Source organism: Medicago sativa, chromosome 7, assembly GCF_051527215.1.
Source record: "Medicago sativa cultivar Bolivia chromosome 7, Bolivia_mono, whole genome shotgun sequence".
Taxonomy (NCBI): domain Eukaryota; kingdom Viridiplantae; phylum Streptophyta; class Magnoliopsida; order Fabales; family Fabaceae; genus Medicago; species Medicago sativa.
The window spans coordinates 71,783,397-71,797,415 of NC_140755.1; the positions used below are offsets into that span (position 1 = coordinate 71,783,397).

At 31.5% G+C, this 14,019-nt stretch overlaps 1 protein-coding gene across 2 annotated transcripts; it reads left to right on the top strand.

Annotated features, from left to right (window-relative positions):
* The first annotated feature begins 5,419 nt into the window (after positions 1–5,419).
* Positions 5,420–13,519, top strand: LOC146908172 (binding protein). Of its 2 annotated transcripts, none has more exons than XM_085727173.1 (13): positions 5,420–5,628; positions 6,364–6,533; positions 6,641–6,834; positions 7,031–7,239; positions 7,373–7,475; positions 7,739–7,902; positions 8,760–8,898; positions 9,186–9,365; positions 9,449–9,585; positions 10,655–10,981; positions 11,474–11,613; positions 11,740–11,837; positions 12,808–13,519. In XM_085727173.1, exons 1-13 carry the CDS (start codon positions 5,462–5,464, stop codon positions 13,285–13,287), a joined length of 2,508 nt encoding a protein of 835 aa, XP_085583299.1. In that variant the 5' UTR covers positions 5,420–5,461; the 3' UTR covers positions 13,288–13,519. The 2 variants fall into 2 exon arrangements, with proteins under 2 accessions (XP_085583299.1, XP_085583298.1); XM_085727172.1 differs by having other exon boundaries at positions 6,364–6,532; positions 6,637–6,834.
* The last annotated feature ends 500 nt before the right edge of the window (positions 13,520–14,019 follow it).

Below are 14,019 nucleotides of genomic sequence, written 5' to 3' on the forward strand. Positions count from 1 at the left end.
TAGTCATAAAACATATGATAAGTTGAAACTCTTTTAAGGGCTAAACTCTTTTTAGGTCATTATGTTGAAATTTTTGTTGTTTTGCTACCATGGCTCATGTGCACAGCGGCGAAGCTAGCACAATTTTTACGAGGGGGTCAAATATAAAGAAGAAATGAAATATATTTTAAAAACTAATATATTAAACTTTATCAATAAGTAAAATAAATTTACAATAATTTTTACCTATATTTAATGAAACGACAACAAATAAACTAAAATATAACAATATTTATCTATAAAAGTTGAACTCTTTGAAGTATTAAAAAGTCAAATTTATCTATCATTGACACTAAACTAAATAAATTATCAATATCTTATTAACAACATCCCTCGTTGAACCAACAAAATTGTTTGGAGTAGCTACGTAATATTATTAATGGGGTAGCTATAAGTAATATGTTTCACTTATCAATAATCTAAATAAAATAAAAAAGGAGAGATCCATTTTCTTACCTATTATTCAGCTCTCTGTTTATAGTCTGAATAAGTTTGGCTCTTTCAACTAATCATCGTGTCAGACATCACCATGCGAGATGACTTGAACACTAAAGTCACAGATCTTGAAATCCAATTGAAGTCACTTGAGATGAAGGTAGAATCCTTTAAATTGGATGTGACAAAACAACTTGCTGAAATGATGAATAACATAACTAAACTTCATGAGTCATTTGCTGCTGGACAGAAGGTTCAAGAGTCTTCTGTTATGGCTTAAAAGAAGTGTTATCATGTACCATCTTTTATGCCAGTTATAATGTTGCTCCTAGAAATACCAAAGGACCATTTTGGGCAGCAACTCTTTTGTTTGCTGATGACGGCAACGAGTTTTACCAATTTTGCAAATCTGAGGACAATCGAAAAGTTGAAGGAGCTCATTATGGAGGATTAATCCTAGGATTGGAAAAAGTACTGGAGAAAGGTTATGCGCGTATTAATGTGCAAAGTAATGGTGGAGCTATCACGGCAGCAGAACAGACCGTTAATTGGCTTCTTCAAGAGGATGAAAAAAAATTTCACTGATCAGAAGCTCTTTGCAATCATGTTACATTTCTGTCTGCAATGACAATTTAGTATTTTGGAGTTTTTAATATGATATATTAATTTGAATATGCAACTACTAGTAGATGCCCAACATTTGTTCGGGGAATAAAAAAAAAACGTTGATGTTGTGACCATAGAAAAAATCTAAAAAAAACAATGGAAAAAACATTTATTGTTGATAGTTAACAAAACATGGGAACATTATTTTCACTGAAAAAAGAAAAAAACACAGGATTGTTACGGTGATACATATTTTTGTATTTAAATATATATATATATATATATATATATATATATATATATATATATATATATATAATTGATAAATCACAAATAACATAACTTTCAAAAAGTTATAAAAATACTTATTTCTCATCTATAAATTACAAAAGAGATTAATATTCATTAAAAGACATACAACTACTTTTTATAAAATTACACATTTTCAAGATTGCTTCTTTTGTAAAAATAATTTGCCTTTTTTTTTCTTTTCTTATGTCGTTTATGTAGATCTAAAAAACCATTCTTCATGTGAAATATCATAGAAATTTCTACAAATCAATCAAAACTAATGAAAATAAACTCATGTCAATAACATTTACACTATGTTTGTTTCTAAGGAAAGATTCTAAGGAAAGATTGTGAGAGGGAGAGAAAATTAAGGGAAAGAAAGATTCTCTTTTTTTTTGTTTGGTTGAATTGCAACATCGATAGTTCAAAATAAAAACATACGCAACTATGTTTTTGTTCTCTATAAATATACAAACTTTATAAATTCAATCTGCTTCATATTACATCTATTTTAGTCTATTCAAATCAACTTGAAGGTAATTTATGCATTATATATAACTAGTGTAGTTTATAAATGTTGTCGTTGTTCAATGTACATTGTAGTTAGACTATTTACATGTGAAACAACACATAGTTGTATAATAATGTATATGTTATAATATCATGCTAAGTTACATAGTTTATAATGGTTTCTTCTGTATGAGATGATAATATATTCTTGGGCAATTATCTTTGAATTATTTTACTGATGATGCAATACTTCTCATAATACCTCTTTGTGATTGCACACACTTTTTCTTGTACTCTTGACGGTACAACACTTATTTGCTTGAATGAAACTTTATGTATTTTCCTTAAACTATTTTATAAACTATTTGAATATAACTATTGAACTTTCATGTCTTAAAAAGCTTTGACATGTATTGTTGAAATAAATCATTAAGATATGTAACACAACTCAATGTGTGTTTTGTCACATAACATTAATTATAATCTTGTGCGGCTTTCAAGTTGTTCGGCCATGATTATTCAACTATAAACCTCTTCTTCCTTTATCTTTAACTCTTGTTGAGAACTTGTGGTAACAAGGTTGAACCAATGAATCTCATATTTTTGTTAAATATTCAATCAACAATCTTGTGATTTCATCAATAGTCATTTGGTATCTTCTGTGATCTTGTGATGTTGTTGTTGTAGTATTCTCATGCTATTATAATTCTCCCATTGAATATATACTTGCACATGTAAGAGGTTTTTTCTTCTCTACTTCTGTGAAAAGACAAATCTTAAGATTTATGGATGAATATAGTAAGAAATGTAAAAATGTTCTTATGTATGCAATTAAGCTCTCCCTAAACACGTGCAAAAGTTTAATTCCTATCATTCTAATTAAACTTTCCCTAAACATATGCAATAGGTTAATTCTTAAAATTCTTCATCTATTCTCCATACGTCATAGGTTTCTATCCCATCTCATATTTTTTTTCCCTTTTTGGTATCTATAAAAAAGTATTGGGATGATATGAAAGAAAAGAATTATAAATGTGGGAAGCAAGAACACAAATATATTGTACATAAAGATCATGTATTTGAGGAGTCATATTGTCATATCAAACTTAATCGCTTGCTTTTAACATACGTTTCATGTATCATGATTAATATTCATTTAATAATACTCGAATAATGACAATCATAATCATTTGATCTAGTGCAACAATTTTTGGAATAGAAAAAAATGATTTATTAGTGGAAGCGATGAAATCAGAGTCATTTGTCACAATATCAAAAATATTTCTCTCTTCAGAATATTCTCATGTTGAGGATATTTATAAATATTTCAAATGATTAAGTTTGTAAAAGGATAGTTTTAAACAATATGATTTTCTCAATTTGATAGAAATCAATTACATGTATTTCTCAAGAATTTAGAAGACACGCATGTTCACAATCAAGTATAAGATTAAACTTTATTGTATGTGTATGTGTGAGTTCTCTTATGCGCTTATCTTTTAAATTATTATGCTTAAAAGGGATTATAAACATATAAGATAAGTTTGTAGAGAAATATTTATGCACATATATATTGATGTCAATGATGTTACATCTCTATTTCTGTCTCCAATTTTTGCAAGTGCATCAAGATAGACATTTGACAATACTAATCAAAATTTTCATGTTAAGAACACGTCTACTGTCTAGTATGAGTTTAAGAATAAAATAAAACACTTTATTCTTAGACCAGTTTTAAAGTTTACAACAAAGTAATACATATCATACTGAAACTTAATTATGCATTATGTTTCTTTTAGAAATGTTTCAAAGATAAATCCTAAATTAGAATCCATTTGAAATCATGTTTGAAAAATGATAGGTTAATTAATAGTGTTTTACCGACTGTAATATAAGTCATTTTCGGGTTTGCCCCATGTAATTTTTTTTTATTTGGTCCTTGTAAAAAAATTTGTTTCAAAATACCCCCTAGGCCATCTGACTGTGCATATTCGCTGATGTGTCACGCTGAGTTACATTTTTCTGATGACGTGACGCACTGGCTATATAACTAATTGTTTTTCATTTTTTTATGGGTACAAGTGGCATTTGTGACTATTTTTAAAAAAAATGAAAAAAATTCTGGAAAAATTGAAAAAATACATTCATTTTTTTTAAAATAAAGAAGATTTTTTTTAAAAAAAATTCTCGACCTTTATATATTTCGAAATTTTCAAAAAATTATAAAAAAAATTTGAATTAAATTAAAATTATAAAAAAATCGAAAATATAAAATTATCTAATTTTTGTTATTTTGAAAATTAATTTCTAAAATTTTATTTTATTTTATTTAAAAAAATCTTCATAATTTCGTAAAAAAATATTATTTTTTGGTGGATTCTAAGGTGAGGGATCAATTAAGTCCCTCACCGGTGTACTACTAATTTTAACCATAATATTAAATACACCCATTAGTTACTACTGCAGAGGATCTAATCTCATCTCTTTGCATTCCTTTCTTTCTATCTCTCCTCTAAACTTCTGCATTTACGCAAAGAAAATTGTCTCCATCCTCACACTCTTGTCTAAAATATTTATGGTTTGGTTTACTCAATTTCTACTTCAATTGCATCTCCACTCCAGATAACCTTAGTTTGATATTCGTATGGACAATTTTTTATTCAAAATTATAAATTGGATTTGGGAAATGTTATTTTATTTGTACTCATTTTTGTGCAGGATTAACAACAGGGATCTATGTGTACTTAAGTTCGATATCAATTTGGTTTCAGATTGTTATTTGAAAAAACAACCCATTGAATTTTCACATCACTTCACACCAAGGATTCATATTTTAGTCTATTAATTTTTATTCATTTCAAAACAGCAAACTTGAATGAGAATTTTTTCTAAAAAGGTTATTTTTGGAGCCGTTTATAAATGATCGAAACCACCATTAACGGAATGTTATGATGGCTCTGAGAACAGAGAAATAGAAAGGGGCGGAAGAGGCTATATAGAGAATGAGAAGAGAAAAAAAAAAGTGTGATATAGTGTATACGGTGTACGGTATGATACAAGAAATTAGATCAATCTGATGACTTTTAATGCTTTTTTTCTAATTTTTTAATTTCAAAAAAGATTTTATAAAAATTCTGGAAAAAAATTCGAAAAAAAATCTGAATTTTTTCTATTAAAATTTTGGAATAAAAAATTATCTATTTTGTTTTTAAGTTATCAAAAAATATTATCTAAATTCTGGAAAAATATTTTCAATTTTTTATTTTAAAAAAATACAGGAAAAACATTTTCCATTTTTCAGAATTTTCAAATCTGGAAAAATATTATCTAAATTTTTTATTTTCAAAAAATATTTTTTTAACATGCACATTAACAAAAGATATAGCTTCAAACCGAAAAGTAAAACCAGAAACAAAACAAAAAAAAAAAAACTATGATGAAATTATGTTATGTAATAACAAAAGTAAAATCAACGAAAGCAGCGAATAACATAAGATGACGTGGCAGGTACCCGTGCATCTCTCATGTCATAAACCCTAATTCACAAAACCCTTTCTCTCTTTCAACGAAACTCGCAACCATGGGCAAGAAGCAGAAGCAGCAGCCGAAAATCGTTCTTCCGCCGGACCTCCCACCGGAGATTCCCGACGATGAAGTCGAATATTCCGACGACGATGTCAAATTCGTCAACGAAAATCGTGAATTTGCTTCCTTGATTTCTTCCTTGGACACTAAATCAATCACCAAGTGAGAAATTAATCCCTTTTTCTATTCTCGTTTCAATGCTACATTTTTCTTCTTTTTTGTGTAAATAATTGGTTTCTGGGTACCCTTTGTTTCCGAAAATAGGGGAAAACGTGTTTTTTTATTGATTATGATTTATGGGTCTGTGTGGATTGGCTTAATTGAGTTAATTTACTGACATAAGTAAGCACTTCTGAGACTGATTTGGAGAGCTTTTACAAACAGCTTATGAATGTCTGAAGTTGTTTTCAGCTTATTTCATTAAGCTCTCTTACATAAGTTATGAAAACAACTTATAGCTTGTATGAATATAAGAACTTATTTGAGCTAATCTAGTGACATAAGCACTTGTGAGACTGTTTGACTGAGCTTGTGAAGGTATTAAGTTGGTTTCGTAGATAACTTATGAAAGCAATTTGTAGCATATATGTAAATGGTTAGGTTTTATTATATCTCTTGTTAGATAAATAGCTTATATAGAACCACTTATAAGAATATGATAAGTGCTTATGCTATTAACTATTTATCCAAACTGGGCCTCTGAGCTGGCATTTGAATGTTGGAGACCTTGAAACATTTTGAGAACTATTGAAATTTTACCGATGTTGTCCTTCTCGTCACTTGTACAGTGTGGAAATCACTTCCAAATTGTAACAGTTTAGCTCATCTCAATACATTTTACGCATTATAGTTATGAATTTAACTGACATTGGATATAATTTTTGTGGGTATCCTAAGGCATGTTACACGGGTTGCTGATGCTAAAGACGATGCTTTGGAGAAACTATATGAGCAACGACGCATGAAAAAAGATGCTAAGAAAGAAACAGAAGAAACAGGTTTGCAGGTTGATCGAGTAGATGCTCTTCCTGTCAAGTCCTTAGATGGAGAAGTCTATTATCGGACAGGTATCTAGTGTTCTCTTATATAGAATTTTTACATTATCTTCGTTTGCCATTCTTTTCTTTCTTTTACTTATTGATTTGTTAATGTATGTTGTTCTCACATTCTGCAGCCACGCGGACGGCACCAGTAAATGGTCCAAGCAAAGAGGAAACTGGAGAGGATGACAATGAAGACAAAGGTTTTGTGAAGCTAACTAAGGCTGAAAAAAGAGCCAAACTTAAGAAAATTAGAAAAGAGGGGAAGAAACAAGGGAAAGAGGTGGCTAAAGAAGAAGTGGAAGAAGCACCACAGTCTACAGTTTTGGTATATTACTCTATAAATGTTGACTCTTTGTACCTCTCATGTAATATGAAGTCTCTTAGAGACTCATTTTTTCTTTCTTCTCTTATTTTTTGACATTACAAATTCTAATATTTCTCTTGAACTGCTACCTTTTGAGAGGACTCTTGAGTCATTGAGCTCAATAATTTATATAATTTGTCATCATTTCATTGTTTAGGATGAGGTTAAAGAAGATCTTAAAGCTGAAGAGAATTTTGAAAGTAAGAAGTGTAAACTTGCAGAGTTGGGAAATGCCTTGCTAACAGACCCAGAGTCCAATATTAAATTTCTGAAGGATTTGGTACAGCTATCTAAAGATAAGGATCTCACCATTGTTAAACTTGGACTTCTATCCCTCTTGGCTGTTTTCAGAGATATTATACCTGGGTATGATTAACTGTCATATATTATAATTATATTGCTTATTCTAAATGAAATTATATTATAGTCTGCATTTGGTTTTCTTTCTAACTAATATTTTTAATCCTTCATCTCTGACATCAATGCATGCAATGTCCAGCTATCGGATCAGGCTTCCTACTGAAAAGGAACAAGAAATGAAGGTTTCAAAGACTGTTAGAAAGATGCGTTTTTATGAATCAACTCTCCTCTCTGCATACAAGGTTCATATTCATGCTTGACTTCTATGTAAATTCATTTTATTACTTGATTTAGCTGAATAAATTTGTGCTGTTACCTGTTAGATATGACTTCCTGTCCCAGTGCTTGCACTGTGGCTCGTTGTCTTGTCTTTAACCTACATCCGAATTGGTGAAAAAAATTACAATAGCTTGTTTGAAATTGTTTAGAGTATAAATTTTATTAGATATTTGTGTCACTAACTTTTTTTTTTTTTTCCTTTGCTTCTATTTATGCACGTCATCAGGCTTACTTGCAAAGGCTGATAGCCTTAGAAAAGCTGCCTTCATTTCAGCTTGTTGCAGTTCAATGTATTTGTTCTTTGCTTGATAAAAATCCCCATTTCAACTTTCGTGAAACCTTGTTGGACGCGACTGTCAGGAACATAAGCTCCAGTAATGAGGCCATAAGGTGATGTAATATCTTTACTATTGGCCATTAGTATACTAATGTTTCTCAAGTATTTATGTAATTTCCTATTGAAGAGCATGGATATTAGTTTCATAAACTCAAATTTTAGGCTGAAGAATCCATCATTGGAAAAGGAAACTACCTTCAATTTGGGGCATAAGGGAAATGTCTTGGGTAATTGACTTTTTGGTGGATTAAAATTTAAAATGCTAAACTACCTTGTGTAGTTCAAGTGTAGATAAAAGTTGTTTATACCTTCCATCTAGGTTGTCAATACCGTGGAATAGTGCCACAATCACATTTGTCTTCATTTGATTTTTTAAATGCATAGAAAAAACGTTTGCATTCTTTCTAAATGGAACTACATTTATGCCATTGATGGAGGTAATAACATGTATTATCTACACATTATCTCCATGCAGTTGAAATGGTGTTGGTGAGTATATGAAAAATGTTTCCAAGTTTGAAGAGCATACATTATAAAAAAGTCGCCGATCTCAAAGGATGTGAATATTATTGTTGACATTGCACTAGGTGTAGAATTTTACAACTCCATGTCTGTGTCAATCGAAAACTATCATTGTTTCCCCGTTACAAATGTGACAGGCTTTACTAGTGTGTAACTTAAGTATTTTTTTCATTCAATAATTGCAAGTCATATCTTATTTCGTTGGCTCAGCTCTGGTCGGTCAGTAGCCAGTATGGCTTCTATATGTTGAGGGTCCAAGACCAAAAAAATTCTCATGGTTTTCCAGTTTTTGTTTGCTCATATAATGAATATTAGTAATATTCTATTTTTTGTTTCTATATTTGTATGCATTTATACTTGCTAAAATATTCTTGTTTTTGTTAAGCAGGAAATTTTGCTGTTCCACAATTAAGTCACTCTTTACAAATGAGGGTAAACATGGTGGCGAAGCTACTGTGGAGGCTGTGCGGCTGATTTCTTATCAAGTTAAAGATCATAATTGCCAGTTGCACCCTGATTCCATTGAGGTATGATACAAGTCCTATGCTACCATCCCTTTTTTTTTCTTTCAATGTTTTACCAGAAGTCCTATACTTCTCAATCTTTTGTTTTTCGATTCAGGTTGCTATTGCACATTTTTGAGTGTGATGAAATCATGATAGCTATTTGAGTTTAACTCATTTTATTTGATTTGATTTGAGTGTGATGAAATCATGATAGCTATTTGAGTTGAACTCATTTTATTTGATGTGGAATATTTCACTGAGCATAAAGCTGTTAAGTGATGTTTGTTCTTTTCAATGCTTATATTCAGGTTTTCTTGTCTCTTTCATTTGATGAGGATCTTGCGAGGTCTGAACAGATGGAAAAGGATAAAAAATTTAAAGACAAGAAATTTGGTAAGAAAAGAAAAAATACGGAGGCATCAAATCAGTTGCCTGAAAATGACAGAAAGAAAAGCAGGCAAGAGTCGATTTCGAAGACAAGAGAGGAGGTGATTATTTTTCCAATAAGAATCACTCTGTTCTGGATTTTTGGTTGATAGCAGAAATGAGATTCTACCGATGCTTGTTGTAGGTTGAAGCTGATTACAAGGCTGCTTCCTTTAGCCTGGATGTTATGGAGAAGAGACAGATGCAAACAAAAACACTCTCTGCTATGTTTGAGATATACTTTCGCATTTTGAAGCATACGATGCAGTCCATAGTTGTCAGGTGTGTTTTAATCTATCTCATGCGTATTACTATATTACTATGAAACATGGATGTTAATGGGTTTGTAAATCCCGTTGCCCATATAATAAGATAATTGATGCTTTGATATATGGACGGCTGGCTTAAATTAAAATGAAACTGCTGTAATAATTAAATAAATAAAAAAATGGCATTCATGTAAATACATGCTTGAAGAATATGGATGCGTGATCCCCTATCATGTTCTTGAATCTTGATTCAAAATTCCAATTACAATCAATATGCCGACATTGCATTGACTTGATAGCATGTATTTTTACCATTTTGACCAGTAGCTTTCACAGTTCTTGGTTTGTTCTTTATGACCACTTGTGAACAATACTCATAATTTTACCCGCGTAACCAATTATTCATACATGCCTATAGATTGTTTACTCCAGTACAATCATCTGACAAAAACTTCATCAAGAGTCTGTCTGTATAATTTGATCCCACTTCGTTTTTTGGATTTGGATCCTCTAAAGTGAGTAAATGTAAAGTGAGAAAATCAACGGTTGGAATTATTATTACAACCGTTTCCACTTCCAAACCTTTTCCTTTCTGCAACCCCCCTTATTTTTTTTTTCCTCTGGAAAAATTCATTGCACCCACTTAAACTCAGATCCAGTCATTTTATATTTGCTTATGGATCCTTATGTTGGAATTATTTCCATCTCCAATTTTTTTTTTTTTTTTGCACTGTTGGAACTTTCAAATAGTTATTTTTGAGCTCTACCTATCTTTTTTTTTCTTCTACGAAGTGAACTTCATTCTGAAGTTTGTGCGTGGCTGCCGCTGTGAGCACATGTGCATGTGGAAATTTTAGTTATTGTTCCGGGCTACTTGAATATGTAACTGAAAGGAAATGAAGATTAATGAGAAATTTTTCAGTTTAATGATGATGCTTTGGATATCTTTGTTGATTTCATATTCTTATGTATCTTCCCTTGCTTTCATCTTTCTCACATGCACTTTCTGTTTGTGTTCAACTTTTAATAAGTTTTGGATGAGAATTAATCAATTCTATTATCATGGTTTCTTTCTTGGTCAGGCCTGAAGCAAACCCTGGGGCACTTTCTGCTGCAGTTGGAATGGAACCCCACCCATTGCTTGATCCATGTCTGAAGGGACTGGCAAAGTTCTCGCACCTGATTGACCTTGATTTCCTGGGTGATCTAATGAACCATTTGAAAATACTTGCTGCTGGAGGTAGCAACACATCGGAGAAGTTTCCTAAATGTCTGACTGTATCTGAACGCCTCCAATGTTGCATCGTTGCTTTTAAAGTGATGAGAACCAATCTTGATGCCTTGAATGTTGATCTACAGGACTTCACTGTCCATCTTTACAATCTCGTACTTGAATACAGGCCTGGGAGGTTTGTGCATTAAAATACAATATCCTAAAGTCCTTGCTTTTCCCAACTGACCAATATGTTGTCAATATAGTTGTTCGGTGTGGTCTTGCATGTTAGTTTGCTTACACAAGTATTCATATATAGTTTAGTATTGATAATGATAATAGATGCAAATGCAATACATTCTTGGGTCTTTATCTAACATCTCAAGATTTTAGAATAAGTAGATATCAAAATTGTCAATATCGTATGGTTTTTAATTACGAGTCCTGTCTTTTCTTACCCTATTTTGCTAATTAAATTATGTTTTAGCTCTAAAGTAGCACTTGTTAGAAAGTTAAAATATGAAAGAATTAAACATGAGTTCACTTGATTCTGAATGTTTGAGTTATCTGATTAATTGTATTACAGTAAAACTGTACACGTCTATAATAAAGTGCCGCCGTTTCTTGTCTTTTATTTCTTAGCTTGAATGCATAACTTATTAATTTATGTATCATTTTTATGGAACAGAGATCAAGGAGAGGTGCTGGCAGAAGCTTTGAAGATAATGTTGTGTGACGATAGGCAGCATGACATGCAAAAGGCCGCTGCATTTATAAAACGTTTGGCTACATTGTCACTGTCTGTTGGATCTGCAGATTCCATGGCTGGTATGTTTTAATATTCTTATATCAACCTTTATCTCTGTATGTGACATTTGGAAATTAGGTGTAGAAGAAAATAAAAAGAAAAGAGAAGCAGACTTAATATGTAGTTTTCCTTTGTACCTGTTTCAGCCTTGGTCACAGTAAAGCATCTCCTTCTCAAGAATGTCAAGTGCAGAAATCTATTGGAAAATGACACTGGAGGGGGCTCTGTTTCTGGCACAATTCCGGTAACATTTATTTTTCCATGATTTTTTCTTTTTTTGTTTACATTAAAAGGCACATTCATTTCCACTCGGATTTTTTTTTTTTCATTTTTTCTCCCTATTTAATTTATGCTTGAAATTTAAGTAGATATTGAAAAATAGGTGTACAACAAGAGTGCAGATGTTTAGGTATCCTACTAAAAATAGGAGTCATAATAAAAGAAATAAGGAAATGAATGGGGTATGCCAAAACATGTAGCTAGCATTCCTTGTTGCTTGTAAATGTCCATAAGTAAAAATCACTTTGAGAACTCCATTGCTGTAACTCTTTCCATGCGAAAAGGAAAAGCTTAAGATGATGTTTATTTCTCTTGAAGTTGCATCTACATGAAGTTAAAACAAGGGTGATATGTGCCATTTGATTGTTGTTATACCAGTGTATTGGCTAAACTTTTACTTTATTTATATATTTGTAATGATGTTTATAAACCAATCAATAACAGAAGATGTGAAGACGTTAAATACATTTCTGATGTCCATTTGTTGTATTGTATCTTGTCTCTTTTTAATATAGAATTAGATTATTAATATTTATGTTCTGGTGTGTCCTCGAATCATGCTTTTATTGTTTTTCTAGGTTGTATAGTAGTAAAGGTTAAATGTAAAACAGTTATGCATAATTCAAAAACCTGATATACCGAGCATGAAACATCTTTGTTTAGAGATAAGTTAATTATGACAAGGAAGAACTTAAGGGGAGTGGAAAAGGGAGAGCAATGCTTTCAAAGTTTTCTGCATCAGCCTGAAGTTATTATTTTATTATGTATATAATATTTTGTGATGTAGAAATCTTATTCTTGAAAGAAAAACTCGGTGAACAGAAATTTTAGGCAGGGTTGAATTTGATTATATGATTTTTAGTGGGCACCATTCTTTTCTGTCAGCTTTTATGGAGTATAACCATCTCTTTCTGTCTTACCTTTGAAATATGCAGAAATATCTTCCATATTCAACTGATCCTAATTTAAGCGGTGCCCTTGCTTCAGTACTTTGGGAACTCAGTCTTTTGTCCAAACACTATCATCCAGCTATATCAACGATGGCGACAGGCCTTTCAAGCATGAGCACTGAACAAAACCAAGTCTTCCTCTCCAAATCCTCTCCTTTACTAGCTTTCAAGGACATGTCTATTGACCAGGAACTAAGTTTTGAACAAAGTGGCAGTATCAAATTAAACAACAAGAGGAAACGATCACATGTCAATGCTACATCAGATTCCATTGGTTCCACTATAGTAACGAGTTCATTCAACGAGGATGATTTGCGAAAGAAATTTAGCTCTCATTTTATGATTCTTCATGATATCAAGAAGAACGAAAGTTTGAGAAGTAAGTTGGATAAGACCGCAAAATCACTCCAGCTGTATGAACAATACAAGAATCAAAAGAAGAAACGATCAAAACCAAGTAAATGATCGACCATTGTTTGGTGATGTAGGCTTATAATTGCTAAGAATTGTCATTATTTGTTCTAATCATTGCTTATCTATATTTCCAGTATTTATTGTATCAGTTCCATTTCCAGTGGAGATAAATCTCAACCAGTCATGTTTGCCATCATTTTAGTGCAGGAAAACAATGGATACACAATTTTTGTATAATTTTTGACAGATAACACCCAAAAAGAATGAGGCTGTCCTTTTGTGAGTTGGGTGTTGTATTTTCTTCTATTTTGTTAATTTTTTCCTTAATATAGTAGGTTTTGTGTTGCAAAATTAATTGCGCAACACCTCATTTTCTCTATATAAATAAGTGTCAAAAATATGAATTTAATTTTTCATACGGAGTGTTTCTCTTCTATTATCCTGGTTACCATGGGAGGCTACAGCTCTCCTTATTGCTACGAAGATAGCTGCTGATAGAGGTTTTGAACGTGTGTTGCTTATGAGAGCGATAATCAATCTGCAGTTCATGTTGTGCTCAATGGTTGTATCTACGAAAATAGAGCCGCTCACAATCTAGCCCTATTATTTTCTTCTCGGCTCCTTGTTGTATTGACACTATTGTTTTGAATGAATTGCTTTGAGTTTATTTTGCCTAAAAAATTTCTGACATTGACATAACATGAGTTTATTTTGAATGAAGTAAACGCAATGTTTGTGTGATTTGAGACTTTGGTCCCTCAATAATTTAAGAAATTGACATTT